Source organism: Dreissena polymorpha, chromosome 4 (assembly GCF_020536995.1).
Source record: "Dreissena polymorpha isolate Duluth1 chromosome 4, UMN_Dpol_1.0, whole genome shotgun sequence".
Classification (NCBI taxonomy): domain Eukaryota; kingdom Metazoa; phylum Mollusca; class Bivalvia; order Myida; family Dreissenidae; genus Dreissena; species Dreissena polymorpha.
In genome coordinates, this window is record NC_068358.1 from 63387762 (window position 1) to 63413432 (window position 25671).

At 36.1% G+C, this 25671-nt stretch overlaps 2 protein-coding genes across 4 annotated transcripts in view; one reads left to right on the plus strand and one right to left on the minus strand.

Annotated features, from left to right (window-relative positions):
• The window catches only part of LOC127876274 (polyunsaturated fatty acid 5-lipoxygenase-like), a 51196-nt gene extending 50081 nt beyond the window's left edge, over nucleotides 1–1115 (minus strand). The window contains exon 1 of one of the 3 annotated variants that reach the window (XM_052421370.1): nucleotides 1004–1115. The gene's annotated coding sequence lies outside the window, so the exon portion shown is untranslated. Of the gene's footprint in view, nucleotides 1–901 lie in introns of all 3 variants that reach the window. The other 2 variants (XM_052421372.1, XM_052421369.1) reach the window with 2 other exon arrangements.
• Nucleotides 1116–8093: 6978 nt separating this feature from the next.
• LOC127876270 (uncharacterized) lies at nucleotides 8094–23434 on the plus strand. The gene is made up of 6 exons (XM_052421364.1): nucleotides 8094–8310; nucleotides 10811–10954; nucleotides 16876–16977; nucleotides 17630–17698; nucleotides 18619–18666; nucleotides 19124–23434. The coding sequence occupies exons 1-6, from the start codon at nucleotides 8301–8303 to the stop codon at nucleotides 22783–22785; spliced, it is 4035 nt and encodes a 1344-aa protein (XP_052277324.1). The 5' UTR covers nucleotides 8094–8300; the 3' UTR covers nucleotides 22786–23434.
• The last annotated feature ends 2237 nt before the right edge of the window (nucleotides 23435–25671 follow it).

Consider the following 25671-nt stretch of genomic DNA (forward strand, 5'->3'; position numbering starts at 1 on the left):
CTCGGACACATATTAACCCAGCAATTTAACAATGTTTAGTGATCATCTATTATAGAAATCCGTTAACAAAAAAAAAATCGTTAAAGGTACAAAGACAGATATATACTTCGCTAAAATCGTATTATAAATGACCTGCGTCATGCGAAAATGGGTCTTATGTCTTATAGATGTTGAATGCGAGGTGAGATGTATATTCGCAATAAAACAAGAAGCTCAGTTTTTGCAAAGGACCAAACATGTTTCGCTAATGGGTCTTATGCCATATGCGACCAGCTAGGCTCAAGACCAGATAGCGCACGCGCAGTCTGGCCAGGTGTTACCATGTCCGGTCATTAGGCCACGAACAATGGGTGACAATTTGAGTCGTGTTCTGAGAAAACTGGGCTTAATGCATGTGCGTAAAGTGTCGTCCCAGATAAGCCTGTGCAGTCCGCACAGGCTAATCAGGGACGACACTTTCCGCCTTAACTTGATTTTTGGTAAGGAGGGACTTCCTTCAAACTAAAATACCATAAAAGCGGAAAGTGTCGTCCCTGATTAGCCTGTGCGGACTGCACAGGCTAATCTGGGACAACACTTTACGCACATGCATTATGCCCAGTTTTCGCAGAACACGACTCATTTATGTAGCTCCTGACCAGACTGGTCGCATATGTTATAAGACCGATTTACGCACGACACGGGTTAATTATATGGAATTGGGTTGGTTGCATCACGACATCATGTACTCGTATAGCTGTTGATACATTTAATTTAAGGTTTAATATATACACGACATAACAAACAAATAAATATTACATAATACTTTACCGTAACGTGTTTGTCACTTACTTTTATGAATTAACATAACTAAACGCGACATTGCTATTTAAAAGCAGACATTTAACAAGATAAAGCATACCATTTATTGTGTATTCCGCGTTAAATATTTTATTGCACAGTAAAACACATGTCAAATATCCTTCCACTCTCATTGAATATTAGTAACTTAAAGCTCACCCACCGTGTGTTAAAAAGAGTTATTGCCGGGCGCTGCAAAATATTCGTAAAGAGAGCAAGCGTCGTTATATAAATCGAGCTATTTTACTAGTCCTTCAGACGTGTCCGATGTTAACTATCTAGTTAGATTAAAGGTGCAACACCATACATGGAAATAATCCGTAAAAATCATCAACAGTGGTCTATAGTTACATCTTTGGTCTGTTCTCAGGATAGAAAAGGAAAATGGTCTTATTAATTGAGTCGTGTTCTGAGAAAACTGGGCATAATGCACATGCGTAAAGTGTCGCCCCAGATTAGCCTGTGCAGTACGCACAGGCTAATCAGGGACGACACTTTCCGTTTAAACTAGATTTTCGGTAAAAAGGGACTTCCTTTAAACGAAAAATATCACTAAGGTGGAAAGTGTCGTCCCTGAGTAGTCTGTGCGGACTGCTCAGGCTAATCTGGGACGACACTTTCCGCAGATGCATTATGCCCAATTTTCACAGAACAACATGGCAATGATACTAGTTTTTCGTTATTTTGTATTTCTTATATTTGTACGTTAATTGGTAATGTTCCTTTAAGGTATATCAAGCGTTTCGCACTAGTGCGCTATCAGATAGAAATACATCCCCAGGCTAGTCTAGTTGTTAATAAAAAAGTTTATTTTTAAATCGATAATAATTAGCAAAGTCTGAAACTTTTTCCAATGAATGTTTTGTTATGGTCTAAAACGTTATGTATTAATCTTAATATTTACTTGTTGGCACGTCGTTTTTAATGCGGTTTAACACCGTATAACACGGTTTACACACTATGGCTGCCTTTATATTTTAAATCTTGTTTCAATAATGTATTTGTAATGTGCGTTTTTCTGAGTATGCTACGTACACGGTGTTTTCATACAAAACACGTTGATTTTCACCACTAAGAGTATAAATTAAGTATTAACGTAGATGAAATGTTATTCGGTGGTGCTTATTTTTGAATATTTTTATTTAAATGAACAACAGTCATCATGTTTAGTTAGTTATAACGTTTATTACTGTAAGAGTGGTGCCTTTCAAAGCGTGAACAAACTTGGTTTAGTATGCAAATACTGTTCAAATTCGTTATTCATAAAAATGTAAATGTCGTCAATGTTTTGGTTGTTTTAACTAGTATGATTTTCTGTTGTCTTCAACAGAGTAGCAGTCACATCACGACGGCCAGGTAACGAAGTGCGCATACTTGTGCCAGAAACCAGTGATGACCTTGACAGTTCGCACCAAGACTGGGGTGGGGGTCGTAACACATTTTCGAGGGTTTCAAACATTCATTTAATCTGAACTGTTATTGAAAAAAGAAATGCAATACAAATTTATTATATATGTAAATGCATAACGGGGGCATGCTTTAATCATTAGGTGTTTTTTGTACTGCGTTATAGCGGTTTTAATTATTAACTGTTCACATTAACTATACGCACATGTGTAAGTGCGATAGCGCAGGCATGTCCTTGTTAACTGACACTGCCCTACAAGAATCAGAGATTTGGTAGGGATTTCATGACCAAACCCCAACTTTAAACATCGAATGCTCGATTATCAGATTTGTAATGCAGCGCTTTATCAACTGAGCTATCCGACACTGGATATTAGGGCTGTCACGATACGCCGTGAGCGTACCGCGGTATATCGTGGTACGGCAACACTGTATCGCGGTACGTACCGCGATATTTTAAAGAATATGTATCTGTAAAGAAAACAGTTTACAAACTTTATTAAACTCAATAATTAGAAAACACTGGTATAATAGTATGACTAGAAACTGTAAAAGAAACTGTAATAAACTTGATAGAAGTAGTCATTGTTATTGTTATTGTTATTCGCGTCTTTTTCTAAAATGTCCGCCATGTTGTTTACAAATTACAATAGCTGTGACTACGACCCGTGTAAATCGAACTTTTCAAGGGCATGTTTAAAATGCGGAGTCAGTATTGAAAATCCGTAGCGTTCTGACTCTTCCTCGACTTATTCATAATCTTAAGATAACATGATTTGGAAGTGCCATGCTTTGAACGATCGATATTCTAAAGAAAGAAAATAAGAAATAGAGTAAACATCTTTTGGATAATTATGAACTTATTTGCAAAGGAAATCTAACCCAAATTCCAAAACAGGTACGGACCCATACATCGCCGTATTTTAAACGTGAAAGTTAAACATCTACCAGTGGAAGCGCTTGCTTGACCTGGATATTAACGGATTATTTATTTAGCCCTTTTGAATCGCTTCTACAGTTTTCAAAACGATATCTATATCAAAATAATTATGTAATGTATTTATATATGTGCTAATATAATAATATTTAAAAAAAAACCGGTGCGGCAACGCCGTACCGCGGTGCGATTTTTTTCACGACATGCACCGCGATATACCGGTATACCGGTGAATCGTGACAGCCCTACTGGATATCCCCTCGACGTGAAATAGTTATCATGTGTTTGGAGTTTCGTACCGTTAAACTTGAACCTAACTTTACACGGCAACGGCATTATATGTATTAAGTTCGTATTCATACCTGATTAATTCGATTTTCTGATAAGGGACACAACTACGACAAGGGGCACTTGATTTTGCGACATAAGTTATGTTCGCTGAAATATGCAATAATGTCTAATGTGTACTGCTTGTTCTTCGATAGTAAAAACACACACTTTCATTTGGCGTTTCAAACGGAAACATTATCTAAGCAAAACTGACAGCTTACTTTGCTTCCAAATATGAGGGAGCGTATAGTCACCGCTTTGTCCGTCCGTCCGAATAATATTCTTCATGGACTTGAATTTTCGCGGGCGTGAAAGGAGTTGCCATAGTTATAATTTTCCGTCATGCTCGATATACGTCCGTCTTTTCATTATTCCGGCCATCACACCTTTCGTTTCGAAATCTCTGACACCAATGTGTGTGTGGGTGTGTATTTTTAAATCTATGTGGTCTTTCCTCCGCGTTCGGATAGTGTCCTAGCACTCCTAATTACCTCTATTTACCCTAATTACCTTACAAGTCTCACGCTAGTTGAGACGAATTTTGAATTAAAGCTGCGTTTTCCAGTGATGCAGTTGTTACTCGAAGTTTTTCATTAAATTTTTATGTGGTCTGGGGGGGCGTGAGGGGGGGGGGGGGTGTTGGACCATCTAAACCAGTTTGGTATGGTGACTACCAAAAATACTCACATACTTCCGGAAACGGGCATTAAACTCGGTCGCCTAGGCGATAAGCGCGTATACTAACCAATGCGCTAACCGGACAGAGCTAATGCTCCGGCTTTGACGCTACGTTATACGGGTGCGCATATTGTAAGGTCCTTGCGTTTAAATGATTCTTCAAATATGTTTAGCCCTTTGATTAAAAATATGACATGTTATAGTGCATTTGTCATTTCCTCGCGCGAACTCATGAACTAATGATTTGAAATAGATAAGACTTTACAAGTATTAGCGTTATTCGACGGACAAACATGTTCATATTATCGGAGCGTTCTACGTCATTTTTTCGTCCAGGAATTGAATAACATTAAACATGTATATGTGCATAGTGTCAGGTCGTTCCGCTCCAATAATGTTTAATTAAAAGAGATTTAAATAGGTGAAACTTAATATGCAGTATCGTTATACGGTGGATATGTGCATATTGGCAGGTCGTTCCCCCCCCCCCCCGTGATCTTTAAGGGAGTTATTTCACGCTCGAGATCACGGACACGAATGCTTAAAATTTTACGAAGCTTTATATGCAGCATCTTTATGGTAAGGGCATGCGCACATATAATTACATCGTTCAACTCCAATTATTTTACATGGGTTATTGCCGCTTGATTATTAACATGACGTTAAAAAATAGTTTGTATTGTGTTTGAGCTAGACATGTGTCATCTAGTATTCTTATAAGGTGGACATGTGCAAATAATCAGTTTTTTTATAAATAAAAATAGTTTTCACGACGCAATTGACCTTCGAATAAAATATGACAATTGAAGGACCATGTCATATTTCTTTGCAAAATTAAAACGAATTTTAGTTTAAATCACCATTTGATGACACGTTATAGACAATTATGTCTTTATAGAGTGGACCTGCGCATATTGTCGGATCGTTTCACTCGAAATATTTTGTCGTAGAGTCAATTTTATTTCAATAAACTTATGGCATTATTATTCTTGTGCAACGATTCTAGAACGTATCAGCCTGATATTTGTTGAAGGCAGCTTCTCTACGAAGGTGGCATGCGCCTTTAGTCGGGTTGTTCCGGTCCGTTTGCCTATCAGAAAGTTATAAGCTTAGTTGTTGTGCCCGTGCCTTTAAGTAACACAAATATTGACGCATTATCTTTGGAGTATCGATCCGTTTAATTGATATTCTTAGTTTTTAAATATTTTCATCGAATTATTTGTAATAGCTCGTGATTTTACAAATAAATAGGCTTATTGAGACCAAGGTCCCAATAGCAGAAAATAAATTTGAAGGGCCTTGTTAACAGATTTTCGTATTAAAAAATGACAAAATTGCAATTGCTGCAAAATATAGGCCTTTACTATTTGAAATATTCTGAACATCTTATAATACAATGTATTACTAGTTAATTAAAAACATAGCCTTCGCCGGGATTCAAGTCCGGCATCTCTAGAAGCAATATATTACTCATGCCCATTGCACCATTCAGGTTTTCGATTTACATGATGCATTTTAAATATTGTGTAAGCAATACGCGTATTTAACAAACTAAACAAGAACAGCGTTACCAAAGCTTTATACTTCTATCGCTTTTGATTAAGGAATATTCGAAAGGTTAATGATGAGTGTTATTTGGCTTGTTTGAGTTTAATTCATTAATTGTTGATCGAGTTTATAACATCGATTGATCCAACTGACGTTTTGAGACCCATGCGTAGTTTAAAATGTGAGCTCACAAACAAACGAAAAAACACAGTAAATATACTCGTTTCGTATCAATGTATCGTGTTCGTAGACATAACTATAGCGAATTGTGTACAGTTAATTAAAACTGTTAACCCAACATGAAAGGATACATTAAGTTATAATATAAATAAATAAAGTTATAAAGTGCTGACTGTTAAAAGTTATAAACTTAAAACTAACAGACGTTTGTTATTAAGTATAAACAAATTATACCCCTTTGAGTTTTTAGATTATGGATGGTATAGTATGTATGTCTTTACTTTGCAGCATTTCCTTAGAAATGAAGTTATTTTACGAATTCGAATTCTCTTCACTAATATTAAATATAAACATGCAACTAACATGCATGGCAACAGCAACCATCATATTCTCCATACAAAGTAACCACACAAACAAACCCATGCCGTTAACAGAAGTTACAAAAGGCACAACAACAACCATGGAATCTTAAATTTAACCCATTTATGCCTAGCGTCTAGAAAAAAGGCCTTGGCAAACAGCGTAGACCCAGATGAGACGCCGCATGATGCGGCGTCTCATCAGGGTCTGTACTGTTTGCTTAAAGGAATTTCCTTTTGAAATATTCTAAATATAGAAATAAATATACTAGACATCCCTAATTTCGGAAATAAATTGATCCAATTTAGAAGGATGGGAGAGTCCAATAGGCATAAATGGGTTAAGGCAGTAAATATATTTTATACAGGGATATTACTGACCACTATCAATCAAGTATGCATGCCCGAGTTGCACTTGTGGAAATATATGTATTGCTTGCACTTAAATAAACTCTAACTCCCCATTATTTATTTTTGGTCACATACTCTTGACAGTTTCATTCGCGTCTTTAATCAAGCAACTATCAACACGAAACTGGGGTGTCAGATAATCCATCAAAATATCTATAAGAATAACGACTGCAATAACTTTCGTATAAGAATAAACACATCGTCTAAGTTTACCGTGGATCATTTGTGTTAGAAGAGAGTAAATATTCAATATGAGTAAGAATTTCTAAAGGAATTTGCACGTTTACATAACATTTATTAAAGCAAAACAACAACAACATCTACTTACTGATGCTCGATTGGTCATTGTCGGATCGGGTACTACTTAAATGTACCCCGGGTACTCTTTAGTATTCTTAAATGTACACCGGGTACGAAAAATAAACCAAAACGTGCCCGGCAAATTTGGACTGTTTTTATTCTGATTTTATTTTTTATTTAATTTTATGCCCGCCCCAAATCCGAGGACGTTAAACTTGTAAAACGGTACTCAGTACGCTCAACGTGCTACGGTAACCGTTTGGAGGTTCGGGTCGACGGCTGGTGACATCTAGTACGCTCAACGTGCTATGGTAACCGTTTGGAGGTTCGGGTCGACGGCTGGTGACATCTAGCTCAACGTGCTACGGTAACCGTTTGGAGGTTCGGGTCGACGGCTGGTGACATCTAGACGCTCAACGTGCTACGGTAACCGTTAGGAGGTTCGGGTCGACGGCTGGTGACATCTAGACGCTCAACGTGCTACGGTAACCGTTTGGAGGTTCGGGTCGACGGCTGGTGACATCTAGAACGGCAATAAAGGCAGCGTTATGTGAAAGGAGCATGATTGAGTTGTCTTTGTAAATTATAAGCACTCTCTTGTTCGAGTATAATTGTCCTGTCCATTGCAAAAAACAAAACAAAAACAGACATGAATTGTCTTGAAATCGTCTACCAGTGCACATTACGCGCTCATAGGCCAACGTGCGAATGTGTATTTTGGGTTAAATTATATCTTATGGCAAATACCTGAGCCGCCGGGGTAAATCTTACCTATTTTTTCTCAAAATTAGAATCCCCCCCCCCCCCCCCCCCCCCGCAATGTTATACTTGAAGGTCAGCACATAAATGCACTCTATGAAGCGGCTAATGGACCTGTAAATAAACTTAAAAAACACACACACTTACAAAACCAAAGCAAAGAACGCACTGATAATTTCTTAAATCACCGGTATATCAAATGCATTTGTTCTTCCTCTTTAAACTTTGTGTTATATATACGTAGAGCGCGTCTAGTTTTAAATTGTTAATAGCGGACTACTGAAAAAGTGAAATGTAATCCAATTTAAATCAAAGTAAATCGACGCCGTGAATAGGCCTAACGAGTTGATCGCAAACAATAATACCAAACTGATCGATTTGCATTACGTGTATGAAAAACCATTCACCGGATCAAGTGAGCAATTGTGATCGGTGGTTATTAGACACAATTTTGACAGCCTTTTGTTTTCGTGAAATTGTTAAATGTATTCGTCTCGTCGTAGTTATGAACATAATTTGCCGTCAACAGCGGTGCTTCTGTTGCCGTCAGGATGACTGACAGTAAGTAAAATATTATTATTTAATCGATAAATTAACATAGTACATATCCGTTTTTTTATTGTTTACTTAATACATTAATTGTATACATATTCGTTTGTTCAACAACAAAATTGCACTGACATGCTTTAAAAAGTGTTTTTTACTTGTTTGTTTCATTTACAGTTATTATCGAATTGTTAAGGTATATTAATATTTTTTAATAATAATTTGTTTTTAGTTTTAATAACTGGCTTTTGAATTTTGTTTTTATATACCTTTTTCGAACTGTAATAATGCACGGTAAATAAAACGATTTCATTGATTGTTCAGATCATTCATGTGAGGCAGTTCGCGTCCATTAACATTTAATCGAATTAACTTACGCTTTAATCCCTTGATCCACATCGTACGAAAACGTCTTTAACGGGTCTTATGCCAGGTTCGATCGGCGTTATTCCAGACAAAATAATGCGTATTCGCACATTCTGAATAGGCCCAACGTTGACGTCAACGAGACCACGAAAACTTGCCTGACTTTATAGAGGAAAAATAGCTACTAAATATACTGAGCGACTTTTCTTTGGTCGTGTATAAAATACATTTTGTTGTAGTATTCGTAAAATTTTGAAAACGACGTGTTGGTTATTGCGGTTCCGAAACGTTGAGATTGAGTCGTTATTGCATTTCCAAAACTTTGTTAGATAAGGCCACGACTTTTATATTTCTTGGTTTACAAAACCGCCGACCCTAATTTTTGGAAAATGGGAAAAAAAATAAAATCGGAAAATCGTCTTTTTTTTAAATATTTTATTCCCGACCGCACTTCAAAATGAGCGAAAAAAACGATCCGGTTTGAGTACGGTTGCGAATAAAATCAAGTAAGTACAATCAACGATTGGTTCACATATATTGCAGAGATCGGGATATTTTTCAATGTGACACATTATGTACCAGTCCTTTTATGGGCACTTCTCAAAATTTATTTCGGGTAAAAATTACAGACAATAAGAAAATCAGCGTCAGTCAAATGTCGACCCCATCAAAATTTATTTCCGTGTCTGTGACGCAACTATATTGTTTAACATGTTAATTATATTAAACAAACCCGATAGTATTTGATAATAAGTATAAATAATCCAATAAAACACTGCCATTATTTACGATATATGTGTTTAGGAATTTTGTAAACACGTCCGCCATAGTTTATAGGAACTGTACAGAAAGTTTGGAAATCGGAACAAATCGGTATATCTCGGAAAATCATTGATAAATGTATTTGTCGTTTCAATGCTTAGGGCCGAGTAATTTCGGCAAATCGGAACTCAACTTGTGTAAAACACTAGCTCAATTAACCGTTAAACTCCGCCTCCGTTCTCTGCAAAAGATTCGAAGGCGGAGCTATGCACGTGCTTTTATTAAATTGGAGGATTGCAATTGAGAAACAAACACACGGCATGTTGATTGCTAGACAAAGGAAGCCAATTTTTTCGGCGCGAAATTTGTCGCTTTATTGCTTCCGACAGAAAGCGGCTTTCCTTTGATGACGTCAAACTGTCAATTCACACAGACTGCACATTTTCGGAAGACTTGAACTGACTCCTTGTTTACAATTCCACTAAAAAAAACACTTGCTAACATTAAACTTTGGATTAAATTATCAAAATAAAGCAAAAGCGAAGTTGACAAATATGATTAAATTAATTCGCGTCAGTTCAAATAAGACGTTTTGCGTTGTAAATCAACGAGTTTTCATGACTACAACAACTTTGACAAACATTACCGCGACGACGCATGGATCGATCTACCTCGATTTTTTTTTTCATGTACGATCTCATAAGTCGAGTAAGAGCAAACACATACCGGGTAATTTGTGTATGAGTAGTTTATCTTATATAAGATTTATGCAACGGGCATCGCATTGCGTAATGGTGCGCATCCAATTATGGAAATGAAGTGCAGTTTTTCGTTTTAATGGGAGAAGAACGCATGTCATGTAATGGAGTGTTTAAAATTGCCTGATGTTACATAAGGTGCTGTTAGGACTCATTTCATTTGAAGATATAGATGTGTTTCATTGCATAATTTGATTTTTTGTCTCTGTGTTAAGGTTATAAAAGATATGTTGTCTTTGTTCTGATGTTATTAGCATTAACTTTTTTTTCCAATGATGTTTTTTTTTTTTTTTTTTTTTCGACCGCCCGATGGACCATTTTCAAAATAATTTTTGTAAACCAATAAAAAAAAAAGTCGTGGCCTAAATATCATTCTACCACGACAGCAATGTTCTTAAATAGTTTCATCAAGGGAGGCAACTCAAATAGAACTCGATGAAAAGGGTCTATTGACTTTCGTATTAATTAGAAGCAATTCATTGCACGTCCGGAAATATTTTCCCAAAATGAGTCGATTGGTTATTTGTATCAGAATAATCTATCGTTTGTTTCCTTCTACATAACACGCCGCTGTTGTGCAGCATAATGTAAGAATAATTACTAAACGCAATATGCACTCTAATGTCAAGATATCCAGATCGAGGTCACCGGAAGTCTTGACCCCGGCGAGGACTTTATCATCGAAACAGACGACATTCCACAACTGCCTTCCAAGTCACCATGGCGACAGGACGGAGGTGGAGGGGACTCAGAATACAAGCACCTCACCAGACGTATGTCATATACAACATAATAATATTTCAAACAGATATGTTCACTGTTTTGACTTAAATTCCGCGCTTTTACTATTTCTAGTATTATGACTAATGCTTCGCATATCACTGATTTAACCCCAACTGTTGTTACTATAAATACCTTATGTATATAAGTACTACTGCAGTTGTAGCATATGGTGGCAGTTTTAAATAGTAGAAGTTGTTGAAATGGTGGCAGCGGCGGCAGCAGCAACAGCATCGGCTTAAAAACTGGCAATTTTAACAGTAGAAGGTTTAGTAGTAGTAGCAATAGTAGTGGTAGAACTACTACTAGTAGTAATATTATTATTATAAGTAAACGAAGTAGTGGCAGTTGTTGTTGTAGTAGTAGTAGTAGTAGTTGTAGTAGTAGTAGTAGTAGTAGTAGTAGTAGTAGTAGTAGTAGTAGTTGTTGTAGTAGCAGCAGTTGTAGTAGTAGTAGTAGTAGTAGTAGTAGTAGTAGTAGTAGTAGTAGTAGTAGTAGTAGTAGTAGTAGTAGTAGTAGTGTTGTAGTATAAGTAGTAGTAGTAGTAGTAGTATTAGTAGTAGTAGTAGTAGTAGTAGTAGTAGTAGTAGCAGCAGCAGCAGTAGTAGTAGTAGTAGTAGTAGTAGTTGTAGTAGAAGTAGTAGTAGTAGTAGTAGAAGTAGTAGTAGTAGTAGTAGAAGTAGTAGTAGTAGTAGAAGTAGTAGTAGTAGTAGTAGTAGTAGTAGTAGTAGTAGTAGTAGTAGTAGTAGTAGTAGTAGTAGTAGTAGTAGTAGTAGTAGTAGTAGTATTTGTTGTTGTTTTAGTAGAAGTAGTAAGAATACTTCTACTTTTAACTTCTCCAAACGGTTGTAGAAATGCGTTTAGTATTAATATGGACGGATCGTTTTATTTTTATTTCCTCGATTCTTTCGTCATTATATAAAAACCGCGCCTTTTTTGCATTCTCACATGCAGCACAATGATTCGTGAACAATGACTTTTCGTTATACGAATTAAACGATGACACAAATCACGTACCACTATGAACCCGATCTTAAAGGGTGCTATGATTAGTTGAGTAGGCATTTTCCTAAATTCAACTTAATTGTAACATTATTTCAACAGAAATATCATTGAACTTAATTTCCTGCGATTACCATTTTGGGAACACAAACGCACCATTTTGATGAATTGAAATTGCATTTGACGGAACTGGGGCTCGCCTCGGCTCTAATTGGGGTTGTATTTAGATCAGGACTTCAGAAACGGCACTTTGGGAGTAACACATTGACGATTTCCTGACATGTATATAGCTCCAATTTAATATAGGATAGGCTTACTTTGGTGTCATTACATTTCTTTGGTCCATATTCCGTCACGCGTTCATAATGATGATCTTTTGTTTGGCTTCTTTATTTCGCACTCTGAGTTTGATTAACGCAATTAGTAGCAACAATTATTATTTGCCAACAATAATTATGTGCGCGCGTTTTCCAAACTTTTGTTTTCACAATATGATCTATATTAATGTAATTTACTAATGTAATAATAATTCATGGGGTCTGTAATGATGGTAATGGTGGTGGACTTAAAACACAGCAGAATACGGATAATTATGATGATTATAGTGATGATACTGATTATTATGATAAGGTGTTTGGTGGCATTGTAGTTGAAAACCAAACATTGAATGAACTATGGTGGGTTCACTTTACTCCATTATTGCCAACCTAGGGGAATACACTTCGGTAATATGATTATAGGTGCTACCTAATTTTCGGGCAAAAGCTTTTTAAGGTTTTTTGATAACCATGTATTTTTTTTTGTACTTCGACATACATGTTTGTACTTCGACGTACACATTTTCTGACCAGCCAATCAAAACACTTGTCTCTTGAGCCGCTTTTCCTTCAGATTTATTCATAATAAATGTTTACAATCACTTTTTTAATTGAGGACAAAATGAATAAAAATATCGGAATGGCAAAAACACAACACATACAAAGTTCAAGTATTTAATGCATTGAAATAGATTATATACAAATTCGAAGAAGATTCAATTGTTACCTTTTTATACCCACCCTTTTTGAAAAGCGTGCGGATATTGTGGTTATCTCCGCCGTCTTTCCGTCCGTCTGTCTGTCTGTCCGTCCGTCATGGCCACTATCTCCTCCTACATTATTAGCACTAGAACCTTGAAACTTACACACATGGTAGCTATGAGCATATGTGCGACCCTGCACTATTTGTAATTTTGATCTGACACCTGGGTCAAAAGTTCTGGGGGTTGGGGTGGGGCCGAATCAGAGATTTTCATTCATTTTTTAGGTTATTTTACATTAACTTCTTCATTTCTACACCAATTTACTTCAAATTGATACTGAACCTCTCTTATGACAATACGGTTGATCTCAACTATGCATGGCCCCATTAGTATTTACCAACCCTGGGGCGCCCCGCCCACATAGACCACACCCACCCAAAACTGCCTTTTACTATAATTTCTTCATGTCTACACCGATTCACTTCAAATTGATACTGGACCTCTCTTATGACAATACGGTCAATTTTAGCTATGCATGGCCCCATTACCAACCCTGGGCGCCACGCCCACATAGACCACACCCACCAAAAATTGCCTTTTACTGTAATTTCTTCATTTCTACACCGATTTACTTCTTATTGATGCTGAAACTCTCTTATGACAATACGGTCGATCTCAACTATGCATGCCCACTATTACCAACCCTGGGGCGCCCCATCCAAATAGGCCACACCCACCCAAAATTGCCTTTTACCTTAACTTCTTCATTTTTTTAGGTAATTTTACATTAACTTCTTCATTTCTACACCAATTTACTTCAAATGGATACTGTACCTCTCTTAAGACAATACGGTCGATCTCAACTATACATTGCCACAATACCAACCCTTGGGCGCCCCACCCACATAAACAACACCCACCCAAAATTGCCTTTTACTATAACTTCTTCATTTCTACACTGATTCACTTCAAATTGATACTGAACTTCTCTTATGACAATACGGTCAATCTAAACTATGCATAGCCCCATTACCAACCCATGGGTGCCCCGCCCACATAGGCCACACCCACCCAAAATTGCCTTTTACTATGACACATAACACAGTACATTTACAAAAAGGTATGTGGTATTGCGTGGAGATACAAAACACTTCACATCATTTATTTGCACATAAAATAATAGTTAAAAAATAAGTAATACTTAAACACTGTCATCAACCTACAGTACAAGAATATTTACGTATATGAAATTACAAAGTGGTGTTATTTTATTACCTTTAATAAAATTAACAATGCTCTTTTTGTACTAGCCATAAAACATTTATCATGGATTAACAAGTAACAACCAATTTATTAATTACACAATAGAAAGGAAATCATAATAATTGCATTATGCTTTTACTAAACAAGCTATTTGCTACTGTTTAGTATTACACTATCTTACTAAAAATGATCACAACAGGTACTTAGTGCTTTTACATACTTGTGGTAAGTTTTGTATTACTAGTTTGACATTTATTGGCAGACACTTGTCGATATACAGACTAAATTTGCATGGGAACTTTCATATTGTTTCAGCCTAATTGCCTTCAAATTGTTAATTTAACAACCCTTTGACATTGTTTGCACATCTGATCTTACACCATAGCTGATTTTTGTTTATAGATAGACAGATATAGACTTTTCAAAGTTCTATAAAAGTTCACACATGTTCCATCCAAGTTAACCAACAGAACCAATAAAGATCACCACAGATAATAACTGTGTGTATAGCTTGGAAATTTTGATAGTTCAGGAATCCCTCATTTGTTGATTTCTGTAAACCAAAACTGTCAGTTTTGCTGGATAGAGTGGCTGGTGTGATGCCCAGCTCTTGCCTTGGCAGAACAGCTTCTAAAAACGGAAAACCAACAGATTTCTTAAAATTTGATCAATAATGCAGACAATTTATAAATGTCTTGTTTTTGTTGATTTCGAATCTTGAAATTTGTTACGTAAGATTGTGGTACGAAAATCCAACGGTATTTGATTTTGTGGTTTTAGGCCTAAACTTATTATAGTGATATGTAACCTTTCGGGATATCGGTAAAGTGCGAGCAGACGAGGTGTAAATACGTTAAAGGGGCCTTTTCACAGATTTTGGCATTTTTTAACTTATTCATTAAATGCTTTATATTGATAAATGTAAACATTGGATCGTAAAAGCTCCAGTAAAAAATCAAGAATAAAATTAAAAAAAGGAAAAGAATATTGCCCGGAGCAGGTTTCGAACCAGTGACCCCTGGAGTCCTGCCAGAGTCCTGAAGTAAAAACGCTTTAGCCTACTGAGCTATTCCGCCGAGTACACATACTGTACGTATTTTATACATTATATAAGCAATCTTCGTAGTTTCACAAAATTTAACGACAAAAACAGAACTCTCCAAATTATTCAATCGTTTCGCGTTGCAACGCTTTATAATTTTTAGGTTTTAAAATCGTCAAAAGATGCATATAATGGCTATATTAGACCATGGTTAATGTTCAGTATTACTGTTTCCTTACAAATATCATAACTAAAACGAAAATGTGCGAATCTGAAACAACTTTTTTCAATTTTGTCAATTTACCAAAGCGTGAAAAGATCCCTTTAAAAATTAAAGCTAAAAGACTAAAACGTTAGATCGGAATATCTTTAAATTTTGTGAATAAATGTGTTTCTGATGGATAACAACGACAACTTACTAGAATATTGCTCATGATCACACGTAAAACTTCTTTCTGAGAGCGAATGGAAAATGCGTCACGAATTCTGACAAATAAATACCGCGATAATACTGGAAGAATAGAGATGCCAACTATAATGTTTAAAACAAATAAATTTTTTACAAGCGTTTGTGATTTTTCAGGATAATAATAACAATAAGATATCGAAAGATCTAAGCAAATAAATTCGACAGAAATCTGAGAATCGGCAATATATTTAAGACGGGTTATGTTCACGTAAATTGTGTTTTGTAAAGACTGTCACTATATGTAGTGAACCAGTCTTCGGCTTATACCCACTGAAGATGAGTATTAAGGGAAGATAATTGAGTAATGACCTTATTCTGGAACGGTTGCGAAAAAAACAACAAATAATGCGAGAATATTTAGTGCGATTCGCTACACAATTATGATGTCATTGATATAATTTTTCCTGAGGTAAGTATTTACATGTAATTTAGCATATGTCAAAGTGTTTTTGATTTGTTCAAGGTCATAAATAACATCGCGAAAATATATGTCGCGTGGCAAATGTTTTTAGACGCATCTCTATGTGGTATTCTTATGTAATTTTATGTCTAAATTTCCACATGTATGAACGGTCAACGCCCGCTTCGCGAGCTTTTGCCCGTATTAAACGCATAGTGCGTGATGCACCTCGTTAAAGTATAAGTTTTTAATCTGACTGGTAAGGCGGAAGTCATACACCATACATTTATAAGAGATGATTATCATAAATGTAAATAGTGTAATGACATTTTGCACATTAGAATTTAATAACGTAGTGTTGCAACGAAAACAATTTCTATCGCCGTTTTACTTTTCAGTCATTCTTGTTATGCTAATACACAGGTACTTGAAAAAAATGTTGGCTCTTATATAAATAATAAAAGAAAAGGTATCCAACGATGATTTCACACGTGTATTGAATAACACTATGCATTAGCATGAACAATCAAACAATGCACACGTATGTCGTTGTGGTTGCCAGCAGGAAGCGTCCATCTATGATTATTTGATGAAAATCCACCAAGTATGTCCAGAACAGCTAAAAGTTTCACAAATATGAGAAACTTTTAATAATAAGCAAGAACTTCGCTTATTTTTCAAGTACCTGTGTGCCAATATGTACGCTCGCATTTCCAGACCAGTCCGAGGTTTTCACCAAACGAGAGGTCGCGCGCACCCTGAGCGTTCCCACGAAAATTCCGACGGCTGCAAGTACAACCAGAACATCCATATCCAGACGTATGTGTCACAGATAACATGTTGCTCTTTTTTCGCCGCTTCAACACTATTTTATTCGTTCAACGGCAGTAAGTTAAAACATCGATTTTTCCTCCATTTCGAAAAAACGCCACATTGAAATGTAAGAATTTTGCCTAGTAAAAGTCTCCATTTTTGGAAAACATAAGGTTAAACGACTTTATTGGGAAAAATAAAAGTATATGTCATAATGCGTGTTTACCATGAAATGCAGATTCTAACTGGCTTAGGAGTCAAAATTAAAATGTATGAATCTTTTTAATTTCAACAAATTGATTATCCAGCTTCACCACGCACTTTGTGCACATTAATTTGAATACCAGATGCCAGCTGGGGACCGTTTCAATAAAAATCGTAATACACATTTACGAGATGATACATTTTTCGAAGATCCATATTTGCTAAAGTCCATATCATATGTTTATAAATTTTCAGTACTTAATTAGTTACATCGGCATCTCTAGCGCCGTATATTTGACGAGCATATCGAGCTAGTTCGTCTACTTATTAAGATTACAAAATTCTAACGCAAGTTAACATTGTCGTACGATCGTTTATGAAACGGCCCCCAGACGTTTTTAAATTATTGTGTGAGTCATTAAATCCTATTTGCCCCCTTGCCATGTATTTTCAGACGGCTCTAAGGTACAGGAGTCCCAACGAGAGGTCCAAACCGAGGTCCAGCAGGACGACTTAATGCGAAGTGAGTATCGCACTCTGTAAAGGACCTGGTCAATTCGTTTCATTAAAGCCCCAATTTGATTTTATTACGCCACAGTTGCAGCCAAACTGCTGTATTCCGCAGTATACATTTTTGGTTTTCTTTAGACCATATTATGACACATTTTTGTTTTCCGTTCCACTATAGACTCCATTATGCAACACTATTGCTTTCCGATCGTATTTCAACCAAAACATGTTTTACATGTGTTTATCGACCGTATACATACCCTATTATGTCACACGATTGTTTATACATGATGGCTAGAGTCTTGCTAGTTTATGTCCCTGTCATAGTATGGCAAATTTGAGCTTCGAGTACTGCATGAATTCCGTCGAGTTATACCTCGATGTAAAGTGGGCGATATGGTCGCGGATTAGTTTTTTATGACGAAGGTTTCGAGTTCTCTTCAACATTGAAACGAGTTCAGCCGGTAATTAAAGATATTAGTACGATATGCTTACGAAATCTGTTCGACAAAAGAAGAATTGTCGCCAAGAATGTCCGACTGTAGACGGGTCTGTATGGCTTATAACGACAATTGCACTAGTTTATGTCGACAATTTTCGTCGGAAAGATTCTCTACTTGGCTAGCTCAGGCGATACAAAGAAAAAACATAAGTATAAGATCTTCCTGAACACAGGCTAGTTCTTGCGATTTTTAACTCGCAACTCGTAGCTCACATTCGCCACAGTGTTACATGGCTTTAAAGAAAGTCCTGCATACTGCACACTATTGTCCTCCGGTATCAAGAGGACATCCAAATTGCATAGCATTTTTTTCGGTCTCATTCAGACACCTTAATGTGATGTATCTTTAAAAATATTAAATATTGTGTTACGAGAAATGAAAACGTTTTAAGTAATTTACAACATCAACAAAAAAATATACATCTTTTCAGGTATACTTCAAAGCGACGAAGTTAGACAAGAATACAGACGCATACGAGGTAAATAAATAGCTCAATAGGATGCCTCTCGTACTTTGTAGAAGTTTGCGGTTACACAATTCCTTAATTGTGTATTGATGGATAAAAAACATATGGACCGTGCTCTATAAAAGGGGGGTTTAATGCATGTGCGTAAAGAGTCGTCCCAGAGTAGCATGTGCAGTCACCACAGGCTAATCAGGGACGAAATTTTCCACATAAACTGGATTTTTGCTAAAAAGAGACTTTCTTTAAACGAAATAAATCATTAAAGCGGGAAGTGTCGACACTTTACGCACCTGCATTAAACCCCCTTTTCACAGAGCACGTTCCATATTGTTTTTTATAGCATGAGTTTTAGGTATATATCGGATGTTTGAATACAATTTGGAATTCCTCAATTACTGTTAATGTGTGTTTAACAATTGTGATATAATTACGACGAGTGTTATACCTAATTCATCATTCTTGTTTTCAGAATTATCAAAGGATATACTCAACAAGCATGCATTCACAACGAGCTCCTACAAGATGCCCAAATATACAAAGTCGTATAAGAATGCACTGCACTGCCTTGAGGACGCAAAAGCTCTATTCATTCAAGGGTCAATCGGAAGAGGAAAAACTCATTTAGCACGTGATGTAATGCTTACCCTCCTTTCAGAACATCCAACATTTGAACCACTAATGCTACCATCCCCGTGTTCTCTAGAACTGTTACGCTTTTCTCCGACATGTGCAATTGTTTTGATAGACGAATGTTTCGGTACCGAAGGTTCAGCGGCTAAATATCTCAATGAAGTGAAAAAGATGATGCATACGCTGCAGACTAAGTTTGATAAAGCACAGCTTATTTTAATTTTAACTTCGAGAAACGAACGAATGAATGAACTCGATGACTCGAATCTAACGTTTATTGATGATTTAAAATGCAAACGTATTGATATTGATGACGTTGAAAATGCATTTTCTGATCAGGAAATGCATACAATACTGGCTGGCTGGAGTAAAAGATACCAGTTAGATATACACAATTCTGTAACTGAAATGCAGCAAATGGTCGCCAAATTTAAAGACAATTGTGACATGCATGGAATTGGTTTCCCTGAAGTTTGTCAACTGATAGGCCTATCAACAGTACAGACATTAACGGTTTTCGAAGATCCTGTAGGTGCAATAGAAACATATGTAGAACATTTGATTCAGAAGGAGCCGCACTACGTTGCATGTCTCGCACAGGTGGTGCTTTCTGAAGGTTTGTCTAAAGCTGAGGCGTCTGAAGATTATTTGAAAAGAATCATTGATCTCTTGTCATTGCCAAACATTTCCATAAAGGATACACTTAATTGTTTACTTCATTTGCAAAAGCAAGGTGTTGTTTGTGAACAAGGAGAGAAGTACTTTGTTAGCTCGCGTTCGCTCTATTGTGTGTTACTGAATCGTCTCGCTTCCAAAGACATCGAAAAATGTTTGAGATATTTACCAATTCGGGCTTTAAACGCTATAAACTTTGAAGGTAATGAATCTAGTGCTCGAGATGTTATTGAACATCGAAATTACTCATACACGTTAGATTTGAAAACTGTAAGTGGACTTATTTCTCGTTTTAGCAATGCTATGGAAACGAAAAAGTCTCAAGAGTTCCACGAAACAGCGTCATCCAAGCTTTGGCTGGACGCGGATTTCATAGACAATATGTTCCGAGTGTATGGCTATCATTTCTTCTTCAGCTGCGACGAAGCAGGGGTTCCATTTTCCGCCTATTTAGTTCGAACTGGCAACACGAAAGCATTAAATGTGCTTGTACGAAATATTGAGCAAATACAAAAAAATAATTTTTCGTCAGTGTCAGACAATCTTGAAAAAATCAAACTCGAAGCATGCGCTGTTGACAACGAGGACGTCATAGTCTCATTATTTAGCCTTGCACCTGCGATAACACCTCAAATGGTGCATGCTGCTATCAACAACAGCCTCATAGACTTAACTATCCAGCTTGTTCAGTCAGCTTTGGATTCAGATATGGATATAATTGATTCAGAATTGATACGGCTCTCTTGTGAAAAAGGGTCATTTGAAACTGTTTCATTTTTGTTCAGCAAAATGAATCAAAAGAGACTTGGTACAGAGACTAGAAAAAGAGACAGTCGAGGATTATCTTTGCTTCATAACGCTGTGATTAGCGGGAGCATTGAAATATATGACCTACTAATAAAACAAGGCCTAGATCCTTCAGCAAAAGCTCGAAATGGTTTCACTGTTTTGCATTTCAGTGCCATGTACGGAAATCTTAAGATTATGAAACATATATGTGCACATAATCCGAATTTGATAAATGAAATAGATGCAAACGAAATGCACTGCGCTCATGTGGCAGCAAGAGAAGGACAACACCAAGTATTTAAGTTTCTGCTGGAAACCGGTGTTCGAACGGATTTGCAAGCCAAGGGACAAAATACATTTTTACACATTGCAGCTTTTAATGGATGGACAGAAATTATACGCGTGATCAATGCGAAAAGCACACAGCTGCTGAACCAAACAAATCTGAAATCATTCACACCAGCGCACCTGGCGGCCAAATCAGGCCACGTGGACGCGTTACTCTATCTTTTAGAGATAGGAGAAGATTATTTGGCCACGACAATTGATAAGAGAACATACGTTCACCTTGCTGCTTTCTCCGGAACAAGAGAAATGCTAACTGTTTTATGTAGAAAATACCCTGACCTCATATCAAAAAGTGACGTTGATGGAAACACTCCTCTTCATGACGCGGCGGCAGGTGGAAACGTCGAGATCTTCAATGATCTGATTCAGTATGGCTTAAGCCCGTTTACAACCAACGCCGATGGAGCAACTGTACTCCACGATGCATGCTTTTATGGTAAACTCGAAATGGTAAAGTTCATATGTTTAAACTATTCGGATCTGATTAATGTGAGAACGGATATCGGTTTGACGCCTGTATTTGGGGCAGCACTCGGTGGTTACCTTGATATTATGAAATACATGTTAGAGCGAGGGGCAGAACTAGAAATTTTGTCCAAGGAAAACAGTTCGCTGTTGCACGAAGCTGCATTTACCGGCAAGTTGGAGATGGTGCAGTTTTTGGCACAAAAATTTCCAAACATGGTAAACAGACGAAACTTGCGTTCATTCATGCCATGTCATTTTGCAGCTCAAGAGGGGCATTTGGAGGTTTTGCTTTACCTTCTTCCAAAACAACCGTCCGATTTCCCAGTTACTAAGGAAAAACAAACGATTATGCACATTGCGGCTTATAACAAAATGCTTCCCATCGTTAAATATATTTGTCAGAAATTCCCATCACTAATGCAATTGGCAGATTCCGACGGAGCAAATCCTCTACATTATGCCGCCCGAGGTGGGTCAACGGAAGTGTTCGATTATTTGATAGAAAAAGGTCTTGATCCAGAAAGCAAGACACACGCAGAAAGTACCGTGCTTCATTTGGCCGCATATGACGGCAATCATGCAATGGTAATTCACATATGTGAGAAATTTTCAAAGCTTGTTCATACCCTTGACTCCACGGGCCACAGCCCTGCACACTACGCTGCAGGCAGTGGCGAACTACCGCTGTTATTGAACATTTTAGAGTACGGCGTAGACCCAAGACAAAAAGCAGGAAACGGTGCAACACTTTTGATGAAAGCGGCCTGGAATGGGAAACCAGAAATGGTCCAGTACTTATGCACATCATATCCTGATTTGAAAGAAAAGAAGGACGTTTTGGGGTGCGATTGCCTTCACTATGCTGCCTGTGGTGGACATGTTCACGTCATCCAGTATCTGATCGAAGAAGGACTGGATCCGTTTTCAACATCGACGGAAGGGCATACAATTTTGCAAGTGGCCGTTTACCACGGCAAGATGAAAACTGTAAAGTTTCTGTCCAAAAGATTCCCTCAGTTGTTATACAAGGAAGACCAAAACGGCAAAAATGCTTTAGACTATGCAAAACAGGTAGAGAATATTGGAATGATTCAGCTCCTTAATGCTTTATCTAAGAAGGCACCTGGTAATTCTGATTTGATTTCTGAAGTATTTTGCTGCCAGGGACGCGACTCGTGTTGCAATTGGTTGACGACTATTTTTTGTTTTTGTCGGAAGTAGATAATTATGGAAAAATGTCTGGAAAAAGATTGTCAAATTGAACGTCTTGTAATTAAATTGATGCTGAAAAACACAATTAAGTCACAAAACGACTTTGAAATGAGTTTTTAAAATACTTGCCCTGAAAAAAAGATTTTAAATGTAATTGAATGCCTCACGCTAATTTATGTTTACGTTTTAACGTAAGAATGCAAAAAATATAATTCACTGTTTAAAACACCTCCGAGTCAAATACTTGATTTACAAAGTTTTAATACAAAACATCGTTTGTGTGCAGTTGTTTGTGTTAGTCAAACGTTGTTTCATTCTAGCCCAATATTTGAGACATTGTATATATTTGTAGTTAGTGCATCTATATTACTTCTATTGTATCATTAAGGATTTAACGTGTGATTCATTTATCGTATATGGATGTTTAATTGTGAATATTCTTAATTCAATTTGAGGCGTTTACATATACTATATTTTCCTACGTTACATATAAAGTTGGTATCTGATGATGTATCTTGTTGAAGCAAGAGTGAAAATATGAATCGCTTATACGGGATAATCGACTAAGTTTGTACATGACAGAACTAACACATATATTATATTTTGTGGAATTATATTTGCATGAATGAATTAAATATAAAAAAAATCCGTCCAAACACGTTGCTTTTGTTTATTACTTTAATGTATTTATAGTTATGTATTTTTATTTATTTTTTTATTATTGTTGATATTTTCTCTTTTATAATTAATATTATTATTATTATTATTATTCAATTATATTTAATGAATAAATTTGTAATTGCTATATTTCTCTTGTTGAAACAATAGTGACAATTTATAATAAAGTAGTTCTTTATGAAGTGTTTAGTGTTTACTTTTTTTCCTATTTTATACAAAACATTGTGTTAAACAAGTATACGGCAAACTAGTACATGTTAATAAATGAGAAACAACGACGCATTACATTTAACATTTTTTTTTACAAATAACCCCGTTGTCTAATAAGATGATAATTGCACACTGTTCTGTGACCTGGAGAACATATGCATGATTATGAACTGGAATGATTTTATGGATGAATTTATTGCAAATATGAGTGAAGTTAGTGTACATAAATAAAATTAGTTGTCAATAATTGCTTTGTAACAGTCTTCTTTGCAACCTGTGTATTCTAAAAAATACGATTATATACGATTATTTTTAAATAATGTTGAGTACAATGAGTTGATCTTTGTACAATACTTATGAGCACCGCTTCGAGGAAACAGGGCTTTATATATGTATCTCAAGTGTCGATTGATATAGTGCAGTTCGCACAAATTAATCAGGGACAGTATTTTCCGCTTGTATAGATTTTTTGTTTATAAAAAGTTTCTTTTTATCGACAATCCAGTCTAGGCGGAAGAGGTCGTTCCTGATTAGCATGTACGTACTGCATTTTGTAATTTTTCACACACACATTGGGTGTATCAGTCGCCTTAGTATCTGCAATTTCTTAACACGAATAGGAATTAGGCTTAGAATATATTAGTATATACACAAATATGGTTCAGCGATAAAAGGTATTTAACTATCAAGTTCGAACAGGTAATTGTCAAACAAACAAGTTGTTCGAAAGATATCGCAAGATATCGTCTTTTATATGCAACAGTATAGCTAATTTACAGGTTTTCACGAGAACGGCTTAAGTGTTTTAAAAATAAATGCGAACAATAAATTGTTTCAAATCAGTTTGTTCTTATACATTTGTAATCAGAAATAATTCATATCTCACACACCTCAACATATTTGTAAACATACAATTACAATGTATCAGTCTGGATATGGTATTTAGTATGAAATCTTAGAAGAAAAGGTTGATGACTTTCAACCCAAAACGTCCCATTAATGCAATACAATGACGAAAGTTAAGGTGAGAATAAACCATTAACTATGTAAATTTAACATTTTCTCAATTATGAGAGCAGAAGGCCACTTCGTACTTTTCTCAAGCGACGTGACAGATTGCATAATCAACACAGCACAAAGAAAATAAAGTGACACGTAATTGAAATGTATTCCCCGCCTTGGAATAGTTTATTCAAGACATTTCGCTTATTTATTGTAAGAGGTCACCTCGAATGTGTCTAGATTAAGAAACGAACGAAAGTCCCGAGATGGTAATTCGATTGATCATCAAGAAGGCTTGACACAGGAATAATCTCGTCTCACAAAATCATGTAATATGTATTTATCTAAAAGATCCATCATAATGTATGTTATAATTCCTGTTACAGAAATACCCTTTTGGCTGTTTAAATAATGTTGAAAATAAATGAATTATTAAATAATTTCATAGTGCCTTAAACATTATTAATAAATTGGCTGTATGGCTTTATTTAGTCACTCGAAGTCTTGTATTTGGCGGAGAAAGGCGGATAATATGAATCATGGATAAACCTAATTGCATGTATTCACAAACCAATCACAACCCATCCAATTTGTTAGTTAAAAAGTATTTGAAAGGTCGTTTATGTTTTCCACTGTAAGATAAGTTGTTTTGTTCCAGCTGTTTTTAGCAATGATATACGTGCATACATGAAGTATCTATACAAAATAATTGTCTGAATGATTTGAGAATCTTAAATATTGCACATACATGCGCATAATTTTCTCTTTTTTATACAATAACCATAAACGCATTTTACCCCATTTAACAATTAATATCTTATTGACATATATTAATATGAAGATTAGAAGTTACCGGTAAATACACATTCGTATCGGTTTTTAAACCAATGAATATTATGTTCCTGTTAGTGAGATTTGCTTGCATAATCCATAGTAATTTAATAATTAAGTATCAAAACCACTTAGCCCTTCTTTATGACTGAATAATGCGAACCTGTTTCATCT